Raw genomic sequence first — 24,289 nt, 5'->3', positions numbered from 1 at the left:
CATGTATGTATTTAAATGGAAGAATAGTCACAAATGGACTGATGGTCATTTTCATATGCATCTTGGCCTAATTATGAAACATATAGAAAGAAAAACATATGTGCACATACATATTTTATTCATACCACAGTCTATACTGTAGCTGAAAACCCCAAACTAAAAGTGATATGTCAATTCTTGTTTATTAATACCCACTTGCTAGTATGAGCCATCTGTGACATGAACACATTGTGCTGGAACCATCTGTAATGTTCATCATCTAATGGCTTAAATGATGGCTCATGCTCTCATTAGAAGATATTAGAACCTCAAAAACATTTGTTGGAAATCACAAGGTACTGATCCCTTTAGATACTAGCAAATAGCTAAACTAATGTGTATGAGAACAGGAACAAAGAAAAGTAAATTCAGTTGTGTGTATTTCATTTATGAATTGGTACATTTGAGACCCTTTGTTTATTTCAAATTCATTAACTCTTTTAATAATATCACAAGGTGAATAGTGTTATTCTATTCTTTGGGTGTTTAGGGGCCAGAGAGGCGGCACAGCGGTAGGGTGTTTGCCTTGCACGGGGCTGACCTAGGACAGACCGCAGTTTGATCCCCTGGCATCTCATATGGTCCCCCAAGCCAGGAGCGATTTCTGAGAGCACAGCCAGATGTAACCCCTGACCGTCACCAGGTGTGACCCCAAAACAAAACAAAACAAATTTTAAAATAAAATGGGTATTTAAAGTTTCATTAATACACCTAAGATCATGCAGCAAATCACATGCATAAGATCATGAGGCAAAGCAGTATTTAAACTTTAGGTTACTTCTAAGATCTATGAAATCTGAAGTATCTGTCTTTAATTATCTTCCTGTACCTGGTTACATTTCTTAAAAGATTTAATATCTGTATCTTCTTGGAATATTTTCCAAACCATCAAGCAATTTGGTTCTCATGGGAAGTTGACCAGGTGTTCTATAAATTTCTCAATTTTGACATTGTTTACTTAAATATACATCAGCAGCACGATGCAGCTGTCTTTCCACATTAGACATCAACCATAAATCTCAGGAACTACCTCTACTACTAGTTGACTACTTAAACCAGGGTTCCCAAAACTGCCACCTTCAGTCTAATAGTTTGCTAGTTAGACTGGCTTATTAAGTACTGAGAAACAGTGAGTTATACTTAACTATTTTTCATAAAAGGACATTACTCAGCCTGCTGGAAATGTAAGGGATGCACTCTTTTTTTTTTTTTTTTTTTTTTTGGTTTTTGGGTCACATCCGGCTGTGCTCAGGAGTTACTCCTGGCTGTCTGCTCAGAAATAGCTCCTGGCAGGCACGGGGGACCATATGGGACACCGGGATTCGAACCAACTACCTTTGGTCCTGGATGGGCTGCTTGCAAGGCAAACACCGCTGTGCTATCTCTCCGGGCCCAAGGGATGCACTCTTGGGTATGCCATACTTCTGATACCTCCACATGTTCACCAACCAAGAAGCTCATCAAATTTCTCATTTTTCAAGCTTTGTTGTTTTTTTTCTTTTGTTTTGTTTTGGTCATATTCAGGGGTTACTCCACTCAGAAGTCATTCCGGGCAGGTTCAGGGGACCATATGGGATGTCGGGAATCGAACTGGGTCTGTCCCAGGTTGACCTCATGCAAGGTAAACACCCTACCACTGTGCTATCTCTCCAGCCCCTGTTTAAGCTTTTTGAAATAGAACTTAATCTGCAGTATTCTTCTCAATTTTTGTGGTTGGTATGTAGACCTGAATGTTCCATCCTTTTAATCACTTAGTCTTTCTGGTAACCAGCCCCTTCCTAAAGCTATATAAGGAACTGCATATTAAAACCTCCACATATATTTATTGATTGATCGATTTTTATTGACGTCTTTATTTTGGTGTAGAAATTGAACTTGATGTCTCCAATTTTATTTTATTTTATTTTATTTTATCTTTATCTTTCTTTTTGCACTCCAGCATGGTTTGATTTCAGAACCAAGACTATTGTGTAGTGCTTGTCTTTATTGCTGTAGTGCTCACTGGATATTTAATTTGATATTTCTTTCAGTATTGATGTGGTGTTTCAATTACCTTTTTCCTGTCCTCTCTCAAACTGAGGTTGAAAGCCTCTAGAAGGACTTCGCCCATTTTCAGCTTATTTGATTTTTTCTTATTTTTTACCCCATTTTATTGCTTTTCTTTCCTTCAAACAAAACCACATAACTCGAATTATCAAGCTCCACCTCTCAAACCACTTTTTACTCCCCCTTGGTATAAACTCTGGTATGATAAAAAAGGAATTCAATAACTAAAATATCCATCACTCAGAAAACTGAAAGTTTTGTAAACTTTAAACCAGGAACTAAATATGTTTCTTAGAGGCAATACCTCTGCATAATCCATTGAGATTCAAAGGTAGGCCTGTTTGGGGATTGTCCAGTTCTTTACTATCTCACATATCTTAGGATCTTTTTCATCCCTGACTTTTTTGGGGGGGAAGCATTCCAACAACCAAAATGTCTAAATGCATGTAAATATTCTGCTTGAGAACATCTGATATAGGAAAGTGCCTTTGCCCAAAAATAGTTTTGGATTTCACCCAGGGGTTGGCAAGTCAAGCATGGAATGACATTTCTCTGGTATAAGAATGGAACCAGGTTTGGAAAGGTATAATGTTTTCATGAAAGGTCAAAAATATTTTCCAGGAGTTCTTTGAAAAGAATATGCCTAAAAAAGACAATATTTTTTCCTGGAAGGGGCCTGGAGCCTCTCAATCATGTCGCTTTCACCTGAATATAAAGTCAAATTCTGAAGAATAGCTGATAAGAAAAAAAAACTCAGAAGGGGAGATACAATATAACTGATTACCAACTCATCTTGAACCTTTTCTTTTTTAGGAAAACAAAATTAAATAATAAATCCCAGGGGCTCCAAATATAATAGAGCAGGTAAGGCACTTGCCTTGCTGCAACTAACCTGATTCAATTCCTGACACCCTTTAAGTTCCCTGAGCCAGCCAAGAGTAATTCATGAGTACAGAGATCTAGGAGTAAGCCCTGAGCACTGCCCCCTCCCACACACACAAAAAAATGTAGCAGAATAATAAATAAAAAAAAATTGGGTTTTCTTTTGATTGCTGAGGCAAATAAGCTATGAGACAAATCTTCTATAGATTCGAGGCTTGAGGAACTGAGGTTTGAGCCACAAACAGGAGTGCTCAGGGCTTACTCCTGCCTATGTACTCAGAGGATCATATACATGCAAGACAAAGGACAGGAAAATGTTTGATTTCTATTCCAAAACTTTTCTTTTTATTCTCTATTCAGCTTGTTTTTCCTTCTATATCAAGTTTACATATTGCTTCTTCCTCTCTATAAGAAAAAAAATTTTTTTCCTTTTTTAGTTCAGGGGAAGTTTTGTTTTGTTTTGTTTTGTTTTGTTTTGTTTTGTTTTTTCATCAAAGTATGAGGTACTTGATAAAAAGCCATTGGCTGAAGTGTGCAAATACCTTCAAAGATCAAATCAACTGGGTGTGGTCAGACTGATAAAATAAGAGTGAGAGATGACAAAAACAGTAAGAGTCACCAATTTCATTAAGAATATCTCGGGCCCGGAGAGATAGCACAGTGGCGTTTGCCTTGCAAGCACCCGATCCAGGACCAAAGGTGGTTGGTTCAAATCCCGGTGTCCCATATGGTCCCCCGTGCCTGCCAGGAGCTATTTCTGAACAGACAGCCAGGAGTAACCCCTGAGCAATGCCGGGTGTGGCCCAAAAAACAAAAAAAAAAAAAAAAAGAATATCTCCAGGTTGAGGCCAGAGCAATAGGACATCGGGTAGGGCATCAGGGTTTGATCCCCGACATCCCAATGGTCCCCCAAGCCTGCCAGGAGTGATTTCTGAGCACAGAGCCAGGAGTAACCATGAACACTGCCAAATGTGGCCCCAAAACAAAACATACAAAAAATATTATCTCCAGGCTAATACATCTGTGGCATTCTCAGAAAGGATGAGACACATTTCTTTTTCTGCATAAACAACAGCAGCCCAATTCCACCCCCAACACCTTCCAACAGAAAAGAGACATAATCTTACAAACTTCCAAGCCACCTAATTTGTTTTAGATGTACAAATCCTGGACCATGCTCCCTGTACAAGATATGAAGTAAATATGTTTGTACCTACAAAGGAGGGAGGTTATAGTGGTAGTGGGTGGGAGAGACTGGGGATACTGCTGAACGGATGACCATACAAGTGGTGGGACTGATGTTTGAACATTTAGTGCCTGAAATGACTGTATTATAAACTACTTGATAATTCATGGTGTTGTAATAAAAATGGAAAGAAAAATCGGGACCAGCGAGGTGGCGCTAGAGGTAAGGTGTCTGCCTTGCAAGCACTAGCCAAGGAAGGACCATGGTTCAATCACCTGGCGTCCCATATGGTCCCCCCAAGCCAGGGGCTATTTCTGAGTGCTTAGCCAGGAGTAACCCTGAGCATCAAACGGATGTAGCCCCAAAAAAACAAAAAACAAAAAAAAGAAAAGAAAAGAAAAGAAAAGAAGGATTTCTCAGTTGTAGAGCACAAATCAGCATGTATAAAGCCCCTCCTTCATTGGCATTATCCACAAATGAGATGGATCCCTCATGCTGCATGCTCACTTAGCTTAAAGGCATTAATTATTTCCATAGGGTTGACTCAGACCAGGATAATAAAAATCTCACATAGATTTTACATATTCCTGTCTCTGGGAGAAAATTTTCTCATTGCAATTTGACATTCTAAAAGATCTTAAAGACCTTTTCTGTTTGTTTGTTTGGTTTTGGTTTTGGGTCATACCCAGCGGCACTCAGGGGTTACTCCTGGCCCTGTACTCAGAAATCGCTCCTGGCAAGCACAGAGGACCACATAGGATGCCGGTATTCAAATTCAAATCATCGTCTGTCCTAGATTGGCCGCGTGTAAGATAAATGCCCTACTACAGAGCTATCTCTCCAGCCCTAAAAGATCTTAAAGACCTTTAAGATCTTTAAAGATCAGACTTATAGGGGCTGGCGAGGTGGCGCTAGAGGTAAGGTGTCTGCCTTGCAAGCGCTAGCCAAGGAAAGACCTCGGTTCGATCCCCTGGCGTCCCATATAGTCCCCCCAAGTCAGGGGCAATTTCTGAGCTCTTAGCCAGGAGTAACCCCTGAGCATCAAACGGATGTGGCCCGAAAAACCAAAAAAAAAAAAAAAAGTTAAAAAGATCAGACTTATAAATGAAGTTAATGTGTGTCTATTCCTCAAAGATTGATTTTTACTGTGCAGAGAAATCAGGTTTCTAAGCCTGACTTACTATTTATAATAGCATGAATTCTCTGGGGAAGACTCACTATATCCCTTCCTCATGAACAAAAAATGATAAACATCACACCCTTGTGGAGGACAACCACAGTTAGTTTACTTGTATATTATATGCCAATGACTTTTGTATAGGTGGTTACAATACTCATTAGACCTACTTACTAGTAGTCATGCAATGAAAAATTATTTCATCTCGTTAAAATTTAATCTCCTTCTTTATAAAATATATGTGGGAACCAGGGATATAGCTGATTAATAGAGCACATGCATTGCATGTGTTGTTAGATAATGGGATGGATTCCAAGCACCACAAACACCACAAAAACAATCATAGAAAATTGAGAACTATTTTGTTTGTTTGTTTTGGTTTTGGTTTGGTTTGGGATCACACCCAACTGTGCTCAGGGATTACTCTATGTTCAGAAATCATGCCTAGCAGGTTTGGGGGATCATACGAGATGCTGAGGGTCAAACCCAGATAGGCCGCATGTAAGAGAAATGTCCTACTTATTGTGGTACCACTCTGGCCCCACAAGAACTTTTTTATTTTGTGTATGTGTGGTTTATTGTTGTTGTTGTTGTTGATGGTTTTATTTTGGGGCAACATCTGGTCAAGCTCTGGGGCCATTTCTGGCTCTGTGCTCAGAAATCACTCTCAGCAGGCTCAGGGGACCATATGGGATGCAAAGAATCAAATCAAACTCAGGTCTGTCCTAGGTTGGCCATGTGCAAGGTAAAACGCCCTACCACTGTGCTATCACTCTGGCCCCAAGAACTTTTTTTATTTATTTATTTTTCTTAATTAATATCTTTATTTAAACACCTTGATTACAAACATGATTGTGGTTGGATTTCAGTCATGTAAAGAACACCCCCCTTCACCAGTGCAGCATTCCCATCAGCAATGTCCCAAATCTCCCTCCTCCCCACTCCCCAGTCCTGTACTCTGAACAGACTTTCTACTTCCCTCATTCATTAACATTGTTATGATAGTTTTCAATGTAGTTATTTCTCTAACTGTACTCATCACTCTTTGTGGTGAGCTTCATGTAGTGAGCTGGAACTTCCAGTCCTCCTTTTGTCTCTGAAAACTATTGTAAGAATGTCTTTTATTTTTCTTAAAACCCATAGAAGAGTGAGACTATTCTGCTTCTATCTCTTTCCCTCTGACTTATCTCACTCAACATAATAGATTCCATGTAAATCCATGTATAGAAAAATTTCATGACTTCATCTCTCCTGATGGCTGCATAATATTCCATTGTGTATATGTACTACAGTTTCTTTAGCCAATCATCTGTTGAAGGGCATCATGGTTGTTTCCAGAGTCTGGCTATTGTAAATAGTGCTGCAATAGATATAGGTGTGAGGAAGGGATTTTTGTATTGTATTTTTGTGTTCCTAGGGTATATTCCTAGGAGTGGTATAGCTGGATTGTATGGGGAGCTCAATTTCCAGTTTTTGGAGGAATCTCCATTTAGTTTTCCATAAAGGTTGGACTAGACGGCATTTCCACCAGCAGTGGAAAAGAGCCAAGAACTTTTTTAAAGTTATTAAATTTATCATTAGGATGAGGTGATTTAAAATACTTTTATTACACATTTTTCAATTGTATTAAGCTTGAAACATGTAAATAAATAGACAGTAAATAGGGAATCTAGAATCAGAGAGACAGTACAGAGATTAATACACATTCTTTGCACACAACTGATCCCATTTTATCCTGGGAGCCATATATGGTTCCAGAACAACACCAGTTATAGTGTAACCTCTCCTTCCATACAATTAAATTAGAATTAATTTCTCTTTTGGAGGGAGATTGGTGATTGCCTTATATTCCACTTACCCTGCTTCAAATCTCCTATTACCATAACTGATGCCCAAAACACTACAGGGGTTGCTTCTGAGCATAGCCAGGAATAGCACTGGGTTCAATCTCTGGTATCCCCCTTAGCCTGCCAGAAGTGATTTCTGAGTGCAGAGCCAGAAGTAACCCCTGAGTGCTTCTGGGTGTGACCCCCAAAAACCAACAACAGAAAAGTTCTTGTGGGGCAGAGTAGCACAGTAGGTAGGACATTTGCTTTGCATGCGACCTACCTGGGCTTGTTCCTCAGCATCCCATATGATACCCAGATCCTGCCAGGCATGATTTCTGAATAAAGAGCCAACAGTAATCCCGGAGCACAGTTGGATGTGATCCCAAAACAAACCGAAACCAAAAAGTTCTTTATTTTCTATGATTTTTGTTTGTGGTGCAACGGATCCATCCCATGATCTAACTAACACAGGCAATGTATGTGCTTTATTAATAAGCTATATCCCTGTTTCCCTCAAATATTTTCAATATATAAATTTAAGTTAATTTAAATTCAAACTGGAATTGCATGACTACTAGTAAGTCGTAGTGCTGGGACAAATGGTCTAATGAGTATTCTTACCACCATATACACGTCATAAAGGTTGGAAAAAGACCCTAAGTCCTTGACAAGGATGCAGCTAAGCCCATCTTGATTTTAGTCATGTGAAATCCTGAAGAGAAACCTTTGCCATCATACCCAGACTGTGGTCTGCAGGGCTGTGAATTCATAAATGGGTGTTGGGTTTTGTGTGCCATATTTGTACTATTTCAGCAAATCAAATGGAAGCCAGCAGGATATGCAAATATTGATATATGACCAGCAATTTTTTTGTTGTTTTGTTTTGTTTTGTTTTGGTGTTGGGCCACACCCAGCTGTGTTCAGGGGTTATTCCTGGCTTTACCGTCAGAAATTGCTCCTGGCAGGCTTGGGTGACTATATTGGATACTGGGATCGAACCTGGGTTTGTCCCGGGTAGTCCTATGCAACGATGCCCAACCACTGTGCTATCACTCTGGCCCAATCTGCATATTTAATTATGTGGTTTAACATGCACAGTAGGGATGGCAGTATTACTGGGAGATATTTGTACACTGGGTATCTTGTAATAATTAAATTATACACACAAAACTCTGATAAATATAATCTGTGAAGATAAATGTGCCCTCAAAAATAAAAATCTGTGAACATTCTACTGCTTCCCCAATGATGGGAACGTATGATGATTAGGGAGTCTGAGTTGAAAGAAATAAGAGATACACTAATAAATACCTTTTTTGTTTTGTTTTGCTTATTTGGGCCACACTCAACAGCATTCAGGAGCTACTTCCTGGCGCTGTGCTCAGAAATCATTCCTGGCAGGTTCGAGGGGCCATATGTGATGCCGAGGATCAAACCTGGTCAGCTGTGTGCAAGGCAAACATCCTACCCTCCGGCACCTGAATATCTATTTTGCAAATTTTACATTAAAGGACAGAACTTGACCATGTGACCTTTGCCTTTGAAATGGTTCATGTAACTCAAGGAAACTGAGTTTAAATTTCATTAGATTTATGACAATTCTCTCTCCATTTTAGCATCTTGCAAAGTAACCAGTAAAAGGATAGTCTCAAAGAGTTTTCTTACACAGCTACACTAAATTAATCATGAACAGGTGTTTATTTTAGTAGAAGTCATTTCAAAATGTTCTTAAATAAGTTCATGCTCATTGATAGTTGCCCATATAATGAGTTCACTTTCTATTTCCTATATCCTGGGTCACTTACAATAAGACAAGTTATATATTTCCTTGTGTACTGCTTGTTTCCAAGAAAGGAAAAGAAAGCAATTCGGTCTCTTTGTTCAAATTTGTAATTTAATAGCCTTATTTGCTATCTATAAATAAACAAAATAGCTTATTTAAGGTTTCAGATGGACAAAATATCTCAATAGTTGTCTGAATTTCAAATCCATAGGACGAAAGCTTCTAGATCCAAAAAATGAAGTGAAATAATGTTTCCAGAAGGCTTCAATCAACTTAAAAAGAGGAAAATAGAATTCCAAAAGGTTTTTTGCCTCCCTCCCTCTCTTCCTCCCTCCCTCCCCACTCCTCCCTTTCTTCCTCCCTCCCTTCCTCCTTTCTTCCTCCCTTCTTCCCTCCCTCCCCTTCTTCCTCCCTCCCTCCCCTTCCTCCCTCCTTCTTCCCTCCCTCCCTTTCTTCCTTCCTCCCTCCCTCCCCTTCCTCCCTCCTTCTTCCCTCCCTCCCTTTCTTCCTTCCTCCCTCCCTTCCCTCTTCCCTCCCTCCCTCCCTCCCTTCTTTCCTTCCTCCCCCTTCCTTCCTCCCTCCCTTCCTTTCTCCCTCCCTCCCTTCCTTCTTCCCTCCCTTCCTTCTTTCCTTCCTCCCCCTTCCTTCCTTCCTTCCTCCCTTCCTCCTTTCCTCCGTCCTTCCTTCCTTCCTTTCTTCCTTCCCTCCTTCCTTCCTTCCTTCCTTCCTTCCTTCCTTCCTTCCTTCCTTCCTTCCTTCCTTCTTTCCTCATCTTCAAAATAATTGTCAGAGCCATAGTATCATAGTACAGTACGTAAGGCATCTGCCTTGTACACAACAGACCCAGGTTCCCCCCTGAGCAACACCAGGGGTGGCCCAAAAACAAAGGAAAAAAAAGAACAGTTCTGGGATAAAAATGTTTAATTAAAAAATGATTTTCATCCTTTTCCAAGTGTACAATAATTATTTTTAGGTTCTTTATCTAAACTGATTTTAGAAGTATACATCTAAACCAAAATAATATTTTTCTCTTTTTATTCTTATTGAGGAAACTTAGATTGCACGAGCATGAATGTTTACCTTTTGGGTGTGCGTCCACAGCTACTGCACCATCACAAACAAAATGTTCCCAGGCACTCCCTAACCAACCCTAATTTTCTTCTATAACTCCTTATCCCTTACCTCCCTACCCAACTTTCACTTGCTTACCTCAATTCTGATGTCAGAGTCTAAAGCTTTATTTTCCACAATATACTTTCTTAGACAAGAAGCTAATCTTGAGAACATTCTATCTGTAAATTGGTTAAATGAACCAAATTTTACCTAAAATGAATCTGACTATAGAAGTCACTTCTTACCTCTTCTTACTTCTTGATCTTTCAGGTGTGGAAGCCAGTTAATAAAGCGATTCCCAATAGATCTGGCCTCGTATCTTAACGTCCCTATGTCATCCCTTTCTATGGCATATAAGCAGATTTCGGACCAAAGGCATACAGTGCATGTGATATGACGTTCAGGCTTGGCCTTGAGTCCACTTGCTCTCCTATTGTGTACTCTAGAAGAAATTAGCTGCCATCTAGCTTGTCGAGCAATCTGATAGATTCCTGGGGTAACATGTCCATCTGGAGAACTAGTTTAGCAGTAAGCACTTTCCTTGCATGAATCAGGTCCCAGCACAACAAAAATGAATTAAAATACTTCAATAAATAGGGGCCAGAGTAATAGACAGCGGTAGGGCATTTGTCTTGCACATGCTGACCCAGGTTGGGCCTGGGTTTGATCCCCACCATCTCATATGGTTCCCCAAGCCTGCCATGAGTGATTTCTGAGCGCAGAACCAGGCATAACCCCTGAGCACCATCAGTGTGGCCCAAAAAAATAAATAAATAAATAAATAAATAAAATAAGGCCTCTTGACAAGAAGAGCCCTGTGAGTGAGTCAACTTGAAAGTTAACTTGGAAATCAAATCAACTCACTCCAGTCCTAGTCAAGTTGTTAGATGGCTGCAGCCTTGACCGAAAGATTAGTGGCAACACCATGAGAGAACCCAAGGCAGTAATGCTGCTCCTTGATATCTGATACACAAACCCTTTATAAGGATTTAATTTCCTCCTGGCTTGGTTTTTGGAAGAGGCTCCTAAAAACTGATGTCAAATTCTTTAAATTGAGTAGTTTAAACGCATAGTAAGAGGGCTGGAGAGGTAACTCAGTGACAGAAGACTTGCTGTGTATGCATAAGGCCCTAAACTGGAGCCATGACACTGCAAACATTAATTAATTAGTTAAAGTTAAAGTTAAAGTTAAAGGAGAGAGAAGTAGAACAATAGAGATTCTTGACAAAAATCTAAATTAAATTTATAGAATTTTCTATGTATTCCATGTACATCCATGTATAGGAAAATTTCATGACTTCATCTCTCCTGACAGCTGCATTCATCTATGGGTTTTAAGAAAAATGAAAGACATTCTTGCAATAATAATTCCCAGAGAAAAAAGAGAGGAGGACTGGAAGTTACAGCTCATCTCATGAAACTCATCACAAAGAGGAATGAGTTTAGTTAGAGAAATAACTACATTGTGAACTATCCTAACAATGAGAATGTATGAGGGAAATAGAAAGCCTGTCTAGAGTACAGGCAGGGGTCGGGTGGGGAGGAGGGAGATTTGGGACACTGGTGATGGGAGTGTTGCACTGGTGATGGATAGTGTTCTTTACATGACTGAAACCCAAGCACAATTATGTATGTAATCAAGGTGTTTAAATAAAATATTAAAAAAAAAGAATTTTCTATGTAAGCCCTGAAACATAACCTCACTTTTTGAAATACATGATTATCATTTTTAATAACAACTTTTTGTTTGTTTGTTTTTAGGGACCCATACCCAGCAGTGTTCAGGGGTTACTCCTGGCTCTGCACTCAGAAATTGCTCCTGAAAAGGTCTGGGAACCATATGGGATGCTAGGGATCGAAACAGGGTCTGTCCCAGGCCGGCCACATGCAAGGCAAACGTCTTACCAATATGCTATCACTCCAGCACCTTTTAATAACAACTTTTACTTATTTTGAAGTTGCTGCTATTATGGGGCCACACCTAGAGGTGCTCAGGGATTTCTCCAAGTGGTGCTTGTGCTTGAATCCTAAAGGTACTTGGGGAGCATGCTGGGAATCAAACCTAGACTTTCTACATGCAAAGCATGGTATGGAGACTTTGAAACTATCTCTCTTGACTTTAACTTATTTTGGGGGAGGGTCAAACCCACCAGCACTCAGGGATTACTCCTGCCTCTGAGCTCATAAATTATTCCTGGCAGACTCAAGAGGAACATATGGGATGCCAGGGATTGGGCTCCCTGGGCCCTTCATGTGCAAGACAAATGCCCTACCTCTGTGCAATAGTTTTGGCCCCTTAGCTTTTTTTTTTTTTTTTTTTAATAAAAAAGCATGAGGGCTGGAAAGTTAGTACCTGTGTGTAGGGCACTTGCCCTGTTTAGCAGGAAGTACAAGCAACTTAAGTTTGATTTTACTATTCCATATAGTTTCCCAAGGAGTGATCCCTGAGCACAGAGACAGGAGTAAACTGTGAGCATCACCAGGTATGACTCAAAAACCAAAATTAATTTATTAAATACATGTGACAGCATAGGCTTATGTCCTTCAGATTAGACATAAAATATGATTCTATGGTGATCAGTTTTTTTCACTCACTCCATCTGTTGAAAATCCTGATGATTAGATTGTGAGAAGCAAGATAAGAATTGCATAAGAGGGAAAAGGCCAGAAGATGATTGAAACATGATCTCACTGTTTCTTGCACCACTTTTTTTTCCCCAAAGATCCTATCTCACATAAATGACAGCCGTGACAGAAGGTTTTTTTTTTGTCCAAACCTCCCACTGGGGACTGAACTAGCTGATCACTGCTTCAAAATTAGAGAGAAAATATTTCTCTTTATGAAACTTTAAAGACCTTTAGAGCTAAAGATTAAATTTAATGGAAAAAAACTCATGGAGTAGTAAGTGGTTTTTCTCTTGAGGACAATGTGAAGTTTATTCCTCCTGCATCCCCATTCTCATTTTAATCCTACCTTTTCCCAAACAAGGAACATCTTTCTAGCAATAAATATAAGACACAGAACACATTAAAGGTAAATAGAGAGCAGGGTTTGAAGCAATTGTGTGTTCTAATCTCTGTTGACCAAAGAAACACAGCACAATGCAGATATTACTAATGCAATGTGGAGAAATGGGAGAAATGTCTAAATACATTAGCAGAAAATTATTCACCTGAAATTTGGTATGCATGCCCTCTCTTCATAATAATGTACTTTTGTGAGTACTCAGATCTTCTAGTAATTCTTTTATATGTAAGCAGCTGGGATTATTATGTCTATTAAACATAATAAACAATGTGAAGAGTATTTTTCTCAAAGTCAGGAAAGAGATTGGAAAGAGATCACTGAGAATTCAATATTGTCAGCTACTGTGGTCACACAGACCTGGGCAGTCACTATGAAATCCATGCTAAGGCAAGTGTTAAGTGAGGCATGAACCATATACTCAAGTCAACAAAAGCATACATTTAGGAACCGATAGGGAATAGAGTCCAACTTGCCATAGGACAGCAAAAGGGAGAGGAGTAGCAGATAGTAGGATATTCTTACAAGCTGCTAGGCATTGGGAATTCTGCAAGGTTCTACTGGCTGGAGGGATACAGCTTGATTGCTAGAAGGCAAGTGGGCATTAGCGTGAACTGGGTCTTGTATGCTAAGAGTAAACAAGTTTCTCAGCTAGTTCATATATTTGTTAAATGTTTGTGCAGCTTTCCTTAGGGATTTTTCCCACAGGGTCTATTAGTATAGAGAGTAAATTTTAATTTTGCTTCCACCATATCAGTCAGCTGGTGGCCAAGCTGTGAGGGATCACATGGTGTCTGCCTTTACCTCTAGCCTAAATTATATCCCATAGTATCTTTCCTTTTATTCCATCATTCTATGTATTGGATTATAAGAAGGATGGCAGTGATAGATAATTGGCACATCTTTTTGTTTGCGGGGTTCTATCCCTTGCTCTGAAAACTCTATTTGAATTAGTTCTTATGTAGATTAAATTGGTTATAGATTCGGTATGACTGAGAAAGGAGATAAATATTATTCCCTTATCTGATCATCTTGACCCTATCTTATTTATTTATGTATTTATGTCCTAGGATAGGTTATCCAGAGAAGGTGATATCTAAATGAGAAATATGATCCAGTATGAATAGGCTGAGTATAATAAAACAAAATAAGACAAAAGTTAGGGAATAGAAATTAAAATTTTTCACACAAGGAATAGGATGTGCCAAGTTCTCGGCTCTGTTAAGGGAAGTTAAGGTTTCACAATGAAACTCTTTTGGTGACCTATATCCCATAACGTTGGCAGATTAAGAAGAAAAGGAGATCACTGTTTTGGTGAAGTGACTTGGTGATTAAGTGGCCCTGCTTCCTGTTGTTTAATAGTCTCTCTTAGTTGAGCTCCCATTATGTAATTTCACTAACAACTCAGCTGACTGGCAATTACTACATGATTCAAGTGACTTTATTAAATGGTGATTTATGTTTTCTGGGGGAGAAAAAAAGAAAGTTGGAGGGGATGTTATGAAAAGCTTATAGAGAGCATGTACAAGAGTTTTGACATCATATTACTATGTTTTGCATAACCTGTTCCACTCACCTGTAGTTTTGTTTACATGTCTGTGTGTTGTGTGTATATGTGTGTGTGTGTGTGTGTGTGGTGTGTGTGTGTGTGTGTGTATAAGTAACTCAACCCAGCCTCCAGGTTCCTAGGAACAGCTTGTGTAAATACTATCTACAACAATCCTTTCTTATAATAGTCCCTTTTTCTAAAAGAAATCCATTGCCTTTTTTACTCATGGTCACATCATGCAAAAGTCTAGGAACTTCCAATTCAGGATTAGTTCCATATTATGAGAAGAGCAACGAGAGAAGTGCCTGGTCATGCAGAGCTTTGTAATCATGATAACATACATATAAACTTTATTTAGGGGACATAAAAGAAACTGTGAAAAGAAAGGTCAACATTATTAGGTATGTAAAAATGGATATAGTTATAGTTCATTTGTAACTCTATACTATTTATACATCTAGTTTATATATTAAACTCATATGTATAACTCTTATATATATATAAATATATATAACTTTATACAATTTATAATGCAGTGTAAAGAAAAAAAACAAGAAAACCTGATTTCCGGTCTTAACCCTACCTCTAATTGGATTATGGTGGCAAATCATTGACATTTCAGACTTTCAGTGTATTCATCCATAAAATAAAGAGTTAAGAGTTACCTAAAATGGCATTCCAAGTCAAATATCCTTGATTATTAAGACGAACCAACTTCTAGACCTAAAACAACCTATTAAGGTAGTCATCTTCCTCTGAAGAGGTTAAGGCCTTGCATCCAGTGCAGTGGGTAGGGCATTTGTTCGTACACGGACAATCTGGCTTCAATTCCCAGTACCCCAAGTGGTGTCTTAAGCACTGCCAGGAATGATCCCTGAGTGCAGAGTCAATAATAATCTCTAAGAACAGCTGGGATGCCCCTCCAAAGAAAACAACAACAAGAAAGAAAGTAGATTTCAGGGACATAGAAATCATATGCACAGACATATAATATACACATGAACTGCCCATGCTGAGTTACTGCATAGCAGTATAATCTATGAAAAGAGCAGACTATTTTCAAGTCCTTCAGTTTTATCGTCTGGAAAATACAGGGTGTTAAACTGCTTCACAAATTTAATTTGGGAGTGGATGAGATGATATAGGTGAAGTTACTTTTTAAATTAAAAAATAAATATTTAATGCATAAAGCTCTTAGTGCTGAATAAATTATTAAAAATTACTCAACTTTTTTTTCCATTCTGGGTGAGCCTGTATTATCTCTTAAAAATATCTTTCTTGGGCTCAGAGAGATAGCACAGCGGTGTTTGCCTCGCAAGCAGCCGATCCAGGACCAAAGGTGGTTGGTTCGAATCCCGGTGTCCCATAGGGTCCCCCGTGCCTGCCAGGAGCTATTTCTGAGCAGACAGCCAGAAGTAAACTCTGCTGAGCAACGCGGGTGTGGCCCAAAAACCAAATCTTTCTCAGGGCTGAAGTGATAACACAGTGGATAGTGCGTTTACAGAGGGCTGACCAGGATTTGATCTCTGAAAAGAGAGGGAGGGAGGGAGAGAGGAAGGGAGGGAGAGAAGGAGGAAGGGAGAGAGGGAGGGAGAGAGAGAGGGGGGAGGAAGGGAGGGAGGGAGGGTGAGAGAGAGAGAAAGGAAAAAAGAAAGAGAGAGAGAGAAAGAAAGAAAGAAAGAAAGAAAGAAAGAAGAAAGAAAGAAAGAAAGTAAGAGAGAAAAAAGAAAGAAAGAAAGAAAAAGAAGAAAGAAAGAAAGAAAAGAAAGAAAAAGAAAGAAAAGAAAGAAGAAAGAAAAGAAGAAAGAAAGAAGAAAGAAAGGAAGGAAGAAGGAAGGAAGAAAAAAAAGAAAGAAAGAAAGAAAGAAAGAAAGAAAGAAAGAGAGAGAAAGAGAGAAAGAAAGAAAGAAAGAAGAAGAAGAGAAGAAAGAAAGAGAAAGAAAGAAAGAAAGAAAGAAAGAAAGAAAAGAAAAGAAAGAAAGAAAGAAGAAAGAAAGAAGAAAGAAAGAAAGAAAGAAAGAAAGAAAGAAGAAAAGAAAGAAGAAAGAAAGAAAGAAAAAAGAAAGAAAGAAAGAAAGAGGAAAGAAAGAAAGAAAGAGGAAGAAAGGGAAAGAAGGAAGAATGGAGATAAAAAAGAAGGGGAAATGAAGAATAAAAATAATGGTGAGGGCCCGGAGAGATAGCACAGCGGTGTTTGCCTCGCAAGCAGGCCGATCCAGGGACCAAAGGTGGTTGGTTCGAATCCCCAGTGTCCCATAGGGTCCCCCGTGCCTGCCAGGAGCTATTTCTGAGCAGACAGCCGAGAGTAACTCCTGAGCAACGCCGGGTGTGGCCCCCAAAACAAAACAAAACAAAAAAATTGATGAATAGCAAAAGATAGTCTTTCCTTGAAACAAATTTTCAAAGGACAATTCATGAGTACTCATAAGATTTCCAACTGCACAAACAAATTTCCATGAAAAGTAGATATTTCTCCCAATTCCATCTCCTCCTTTGGTTGATACCTTGTATTTTTTTTCAGAGGACCTATGTATGGTAGTATAGGTTTTCCTGTCACTTTCAGACCGCGGACTTTCAACTTTTATATAGCTGTACACTGATACTGGGCTGGCAGTTAAAACCCACTGCATGTATAACATTTATACACACATATACATATATATTTATACATATATACAATAAAATGAAATGTATACATCATCATCATTATATAGTGTGTTCTTTATATGGTTTATGTATTTATTTATAGATAACACAATACTTTTGCTATAAATATATAGAGTGCTGTGTCTTTTTTTTTCTAAACACAACCCCCCTTTTTCATTTTAAGAGCTGAATCATAGAGGGCTGGAGTGATAGAACAACATCTAAGGCGCCTTGCCCCGCATGCAGCCGACCTAGGTTCAATCCCGAGCATCCCATATGGGTCCCTTTTTTGAGCATAGACTCAGTAGTAATTCCTAGGTGTGCACCGAGTGTGGCCCACAACTAAAGCAATAAAACCACCCAAACGAAAAGAGCTGCATAACAGTTCACATCTGCATGGTTCATATTTCATATACATAATATTTTATTATTTTTATTATTTGTTATGCATGTGTGATATGCATAATATCATAGAGGGGCATAGTATATGATTCATTTCCTATCCCTGACGTCCTTGTTTTCAGTTCACAAATGCTTCTCCTTGCATTGTCCAGGAGCTGTCCTCCAGCACGGCAGCAACGTGGAGCAGGTTGCGGATCTGGAGCTTCTTCTGCAGGCTTGAAGGACTGTGTGTGGTGGGCCCCCCAGGCTCGTCACCAGCCGCAGGAGGGATCGCCACGCTACCGAGCAAGGTCAGCCCACGCCCCCTGTCTCGCCCGCCTAACTTGGGGTTGACAGGAAAGCAGCAGAGGGAAGCTCGGGCTGGACGCTGGGCGGGGCTGAGTAGGGGGCGTGGCCATATTGGGGCGTGGCCAGTGTGTGGGAAATTCGGCCTTGGCCGGCGGCGATCAGGAGGGGGCGTGGCAAGTACAGAGGCGGGCCAGGCACGGGGCGAGGAGTGGAGGGCCGTGGCCCAGTGGTGGGGGCCGTGGCCGCGCCGGGGCGATACCCGGGGCCGTGGTCACTCGGGGGGCGTGGCCATGTCGGGGCGGGGCCTGGTGAGGTGGGCGTCTGAGGACGTGGCCCTGTCGGGGCGGGGCTGCGTCTGCAGTCAGCGGGAGGGGGCCACAGCAAGGCGTGGTCGGAGGCGATCAGGAGGGGGGGGGCCACGTCGGGGTGAGGGTGTGGGGCGTGGCCATGTCGAGGCGCAGGTGCCGCCGTCGATCTCGAAGGGGCGTGGCCACGTCGGGGCTGTGGGGGAGGTATCGGGAAGTCGGCTCCGGCCGAAAAGGGGGCGGAGCTTCCGCCGGCGGGGCGGGGCGGCATGCGGGGCTCCTCCCCTTTCCGCCGCCGGCGACGACGACGGCGCGACGTCAAGCGCAGCACTTCCGGGTTGCGCGACGACGGCGGAGGCGGGGCGGGGCGGAGGCGCCGCGGCGGCCGTTATTGTTCCACAGAGCTCGGTCGCTCGCTCGGTCGGAGCCTCCCGCGTCCGTTTTGGCCTCGGCGCCGCGCTCAGCTCGCCTGCGGGTGCGTGGGACGTCCGGCCGGCGCAGACGCGACCCCGGCGGGCTCTGGCGCTTCGGGCCTCGGGCGCGGCGGAGGCGGAGGCGGAGGGGAGGAGGAGCCGAGGAGGCGGCGGCGCTGGGAGGAGGAGCCGTGCGCTGGCACTGAGCGGCCGCGGCCATGGCGTACGCCTACCTGTTCAAGTATATTATCATCGGCGACACGGGTGAGGCCCGGGACGCCGGGGGGTGCGGAGGCGCCGGGGCTGCGGGGGCGGGCGGGCGGGTGGGCGGCACGGCGTGTGGCGGCGGCGCCGGTGCCGCCTCCGCTCCCCGCCCCCGCCGGCCGCGCCGCGCCGCTCCATTTCCGCAGTGCTGGAGCTGGTGACGTGGGCGCTGCGAGCGGCGCGGCCCGGCCCGGCCGGTCTGGTCTGGTCTGGCCCGGTCCCGTCGGCTCTTCTCCGCTCCGAGACCGCCGTTCTGCCGCCGCCTCGGGGAATGGAGTGCCAGACCGGAGAGAGGCCTGTCCGAGGCCCTTGGTCGCCTCGGGCGAAGGGCGAGATGGGCCAAGTGGGGGACGCCCGATTCTTGCCCAGGTCTCCCCGAGAGGGGGGCACGGAAGAATGGGACTTGGGAGTCTATTCGGGGACCCCGAATACATCAGCAGGGGACTCGATTTCATGCCAGACATCCGTCTCCCAGATCTCTGCAGAGACCAACTCCCTTTCTTCCGTCCCCCCCCTTCTCGGGGAGACCTTGGCAATAATGATCCAGACCAAGAGGTTTTGGGGGACGAAAGAGGCGAATCCTCTCCCCCCACCCCGTTCTCCCTCTCTCACTTCTCTCCTCCTTCCCCCCAACCGCCCCTCTCCAACCGCCTCTGCCCAACCGTCTCCTTCGGCCTCCCCTCCAAGCCCCTTTATTTCCTACTCAGTCGCCCCCCTCTTACGACATTTTAATACCGATCCAGCCTCCGAGTTTCTGGAGCTTAGGTTCCTACCGATCCCCCACCCCAGCCCTGGAGATTGAACCCAGGTTGGCCACGTTCAGTGCAAAAATATCCTACCAGTTGGACTCTTAATCTCACAATTCTTGATTGAGTACTAAAACCTGAGATTTCTAGTTCTATTTTCTGTGTTATATGGAACAGAAATGTATAGGCATGAAAGAATCTTAATTACTTATTGCCAAGAGAACAAAAGCGGATTTGAAAAGGCTGCATACGTGTTGTTTGATTCCAAATACTGCATGTCATTCTAGAAAAGGCAAAAGTTGGGTGAGAGTTAAAAAAAAAAAAGGTTACCTGGGTTAAGAGGTTTGAGAGTGGAGCCCAAGAATCTTTAGGGCAATGACATTACTCTGCTTTTGGAGTAGTAGATGCATTAGACATTTCTCAGAACAAATAGAATCTGTGACACCAAGAATGAGTCCTAGTGTAAAACTGGACTTGGATGATGTGTCAGTGTAGCTTTATTGCAGCGGTATCACCCTGCTGTGATGTGTTGATAGGTGTTTGGTAATTCACTGCTCTTTGTGGTAAATATTGCTATACACCTAAAATGCTAAAAAAAAATTAAATTTATTAAAGTCATGAAGATTTATATAACTTTTTGTACTGTAACACTTTTCAATTTTTTTAATTTTTCCTGTTGTAGATAGGAGAGCTATTCAGATGAATTAGAAATGGGGAGGGGCGGATGAGTATGCCTTTGCACTTTTTTTTAAATATCTTTAAGCACCATGATTACAAACACGTTTGTAGTTGGGTTTCAGTTATAAAAAACAATACCTCCCTTTACCAGTGCAATCTTCCCACTACCAATGCTGCCCGTCCTACAGATGAGTGAAACTATTTTGTGTCTACATCTCTCCCTCCAACTTACTTCGTCAGCATAATAGCTTCCATGTCCATCCACGTATAGGAAAATTTATGATTTCATTTTTTTCTGACAGCTTCATAGTATTCCATTGGGTGTATGTACCACAGTCTCTTTAGCCTCTCATCTTTTGTTGGTGATCTGGGTTGTTTCCAGATTCTAGGTATTGTCAATAGTGGTTTTTCATACAGTTTTATCATACAGCACATAGTTAATAATAAGTAAACATTCCTTGACTTAATGAATAAATGAATGCCTTTGGTGCTTTATAGGTTATGTTATCAGTGATATAGACTTGGTCTAATGTGAATAGAAGGGTCTTAGATTGCTTCGAAAATATTAATATCCAGTTCTCAGAGGGCAGTTCGTATGGAATTTTAAAAATTCCCTTTAATTCAGAAATGTGGAAGTTACTCATGAACGAATCTGATGACTTAAAAATTTGTCATCAGATTTATTGATGAAAGAATACAATTCAGATTAAATTTTATCCTAAAATATTTTAGACATAAGATGGAACAAGGTGCTTTCTTAGAAGAGTAAATTTCAAACACATTACTAGCTAATTTAATTTGAGGAAGAATAAAATAAGCTCTAAAGAGGAAATTATGACTCTTAAACATTTTTAGTACTATACAAAAACAAAAGTGTGTGACATAAGAGTTCTTTGACAAAGGTTAATTGTGTTCTAGGAGTTTGTTGCCACATCCCTGTTTAGGCAAAAATATTGAATGACTATATCTTTCTTTTTATCTTTGAAAAAATAATATATTTCGTAATGTGTTAAGGATTGGTGAGATAGTACAGGAGTGTGGCCAACCCATTTGCTCCCTGGTGCCACATAAGGTCCCCAAGCACAACACAGGTCCACTTACTCTGTGGCTCTTTTTGGCTCTGTGCTCAGTAACCCCTACCCAGTCCCTGCAAATATGTTTGTGTTGGTTAACACTTCACACCTAAAGCATCATTCCTATAGTTTGAAAGAAATTAAAGCACTTCAGAAATCATGTAGTTTGTATAATGACTTTTGAGCTTTTGTACAATGTTTTATAATTTCTATAACAATTTCTTTTCACCTTTTAGGTGTTGGTAAATCATGCTTATTGTTACAATTCACGGACAAGAGGTTTCAGCCAGTGCATGACCTTACTATTGGTAAGTATCATAAAAAAATATGAAAAGATTGGGCAGTGAAAATGGAGTATGATAGAAAGCTTAAAAAAAGTGAAACTAAAATGATTCTTCACTTGTGAAATTAGATTTGTTTATTCTTCGCTTGTTTTTAAAAATTTTTTATTAGTGGTTTAATATTAGTATTGGTTTTTTGTGCACATAATACAAAAAGAATTCATCACTTTCTAAAAATATGCAATAAAACGGGAGCTGGAGAGATAGCATGGAGGTAAGGCTTTTGCCTTTCATGCAGAAGGTCATTGGTTTGAATCCCAGCATCCCATATGGTCCCCCGAGCCTGCCAGGAGTGATTTCTGAGTGTGGAGCCAGGAGTGACCCCTGAGCGCTGCAGAGTGTGACCCAAAAACCAAAAAAAAAAAAAAAAAAAAAAAAAGCAGTAAAACAATGTTACAGAACCTTATGAAAATAGTTGAAATACATCAATGTATTACTATTAATATTTTGATTATATTTAATGATGAAACATGAATTATGAAACATTGTAGCATAGTATATTAAAGGAGACCATGGACCAACTCACCAGCATTCAATCAAGGCTGTATCACTAACTGGTAAACATATCCCCCATCACTTCATGCCTCATTAATAGTAATAATCTCAGAAGTTAGGAGCAGTTAATGATTAAAGTGAAATCTTGGGATAGTGTCTAGCCATATAGTAAGTATTCTAGGTGTACCTATAATTATTAACTGAATAAAAGCTGTCATTGGGCATCCTTTTTTGTTTTTTTTTTTCATTGTGAAGGATAAGTGAACTCTAGTATAAAATATCTAATAATATTAGCTATTGTAGCTATTATTAACTAATACTATATAACTGTTATTGCTATTATTATAGTAGAATAGCTGCTTTCAAACAAGTCATTATTAGTAAAGGACTAGCCAAAATCGAGCTATTTTAATGCTGCTATTAATTTAGGTACAAAATTTTAAGTAAGTAGAAAACCAAAATTTTAGATAGGCATACTATTTTGCCAAATTCTTATTTATTAAAAATTATAACTAGGGGCCCGGAGAGATAGCACAGCGGCGTTTGCCTTGCAAGCAGCCGATCTAGGACCAAAGGTGGTTGGTTCGAATCCCGGTGTCTCATATGGTCCCCCGTACCTGCCAGGAGCTATTTCTGAGCAGACAGCCAGGAGTAACCCCTGGTGTGGCCCAAAAACCAAAAAAAAAAAAAAATTATAACTAGGTAGTTCAAGAGATAGTAGAGTGGGTAGGGCACTCAACTTGCATGCAACCTACCCTAAATATGATCCCCAGCACCCCTTACGACCCTAAGCACAACTACTGTATTTTTCATACCATAAGACGTCCTTCCCTAAAGAAACCCCTAAAGAAGATAAAGGGAAATGTCTGTGTGTCTTGTGGAGCGAATGCCACCTGGAGCTGAAGCCTGAGTGCAGGGGAGAGGAGGATATACTTCCCACTTGGCATCCACAGTCTTATGCCCCCTTTGTACCCACTTGACATCCAGTCTATGCCCCCTTTATTGCGCAGATATACCATATAGTAAGAGCAATCAGGTCAGCGCATTTTCACCATCACATATAGAGCTTTCATTTGACTATTGGATTGCTGCTGCTACTTTTAATATTTTATATTAACAAAAATTATTTTAAAAATGTTTTTTTTTTTTATTTCCTGATGTAAAAAAGAGTTATGTAAATGTTTAACCAGCTGTGGACCCCAGTGTATTGTAAATATACTTCGGTCTTGCAGGCTGGTTGTTCCCAGCCTCTGTGTCCTGACAGCTTCTCGAATTGCACCATTTGCTTTAGAATATTTTTTTCTTGTTTTCCTCATCTAAAACTTATACGTGTCTTATGTTCAGAGCATCTTATAGAGCGAAAAATATGGTAGTTATAGTCCCAAAAAACCAACCCTCTTTTACCTAAAAACAAAATAGATTGTACCCTGATAAACAAAATAGTCCACAGCTTTATTTTTCTGTGACTATAACAGAAAACATAGAAATTGTTTAATATAAAGAAAGGTCATTGAAAATCCAGTTTACTTTCAACTAATCGTTGATGAAATTTTTTATCCAGCCTATGTTGGTCTTCTGTAAATACATTAGCTCACTTTTAGCATGTTCGTTCTCATGTTCTGTTTATTTTTAAAGTTACCAAATCAGAGATAGAATTTGCAAATCAAGTTATTTAATTACATTTTTAAAAAAAAGATATCTGTATTGTGTATATATAAAAATATTTCCTTAATGTCTACTGTCAATAAGAAATATTCAGATTTTTGTTTAGCTCTAATTAAATATGATCTCAGAAGATAAAAACACATACTGCTGTTTCTTGCTAGTGCTCATATATAGTTTAACTTTAGAGAGTGTAACTTCTACTCTCTGAACACTAGATTGAAACTTTGGTAGCCAGAATAACTCTTAGGTATGAAACTAGCAGTAGACCAGTTGTGTTTAGTATAGATAAAAAGTTATATTATTTAAGTCATTAGCACACTTATCAACTACTTATACCATCCCTG

General features: G+C 40.6%; 1 protein-coding gene across 2 annotated transcripts in view; it reads left to right on the top strand.

Annotated features, from left to right (window-relative positions):
* Window positions 1-18,873: 18,873 nt before the first annotated feature.
* The window catches only part of RAB2A (RAB2A, member RAS oncogene family), a 57,906-nt gene continuing 52,490 nt past the window's right edge, over window positions 18,874-24,289 (top strand). For both annotated transcript variants that reach the window (XM_049781968.1, XM_049781967.1), the window contains exons 1-2: window positions 18,874-18,947; window positions 21,681-21,752. In XM_049781968.1, coding sequence (XP_049637925.1) covers window positions 18,902-18,947; window positions 21,681-21,752 — 118 coding nt within the window. In that variant the 5' untranslated portion in view covers window positions 18,874-18,901. The remainder of the gene's footprint in view (window positions 18,948-21,680; window positions 21,753-24,289) is intronic.

The sequence above is a fragment of the Suncus etruscus genome, chromosome 10 (assembly GCF_024139225.1).
Source record: "Suncus etruscus isolate mSunEtr1 chromosome 10, mSunEtr1.pri.cur, whole genome shotgun sequence".
In the NCBI taxonomy this organism is placed as follows: domain Eukaryota; kingdom Metazoa; phylum Chordata; class Mammalia; order Eulipotyphla; family Soricidae; genus Suncus; species Suncus etruscus.
The sequence above is the reverse complement of the archived record's forward strand: the minus strand, read 5'-3'. Positions and strand labels throughout refer to the sequence as shown.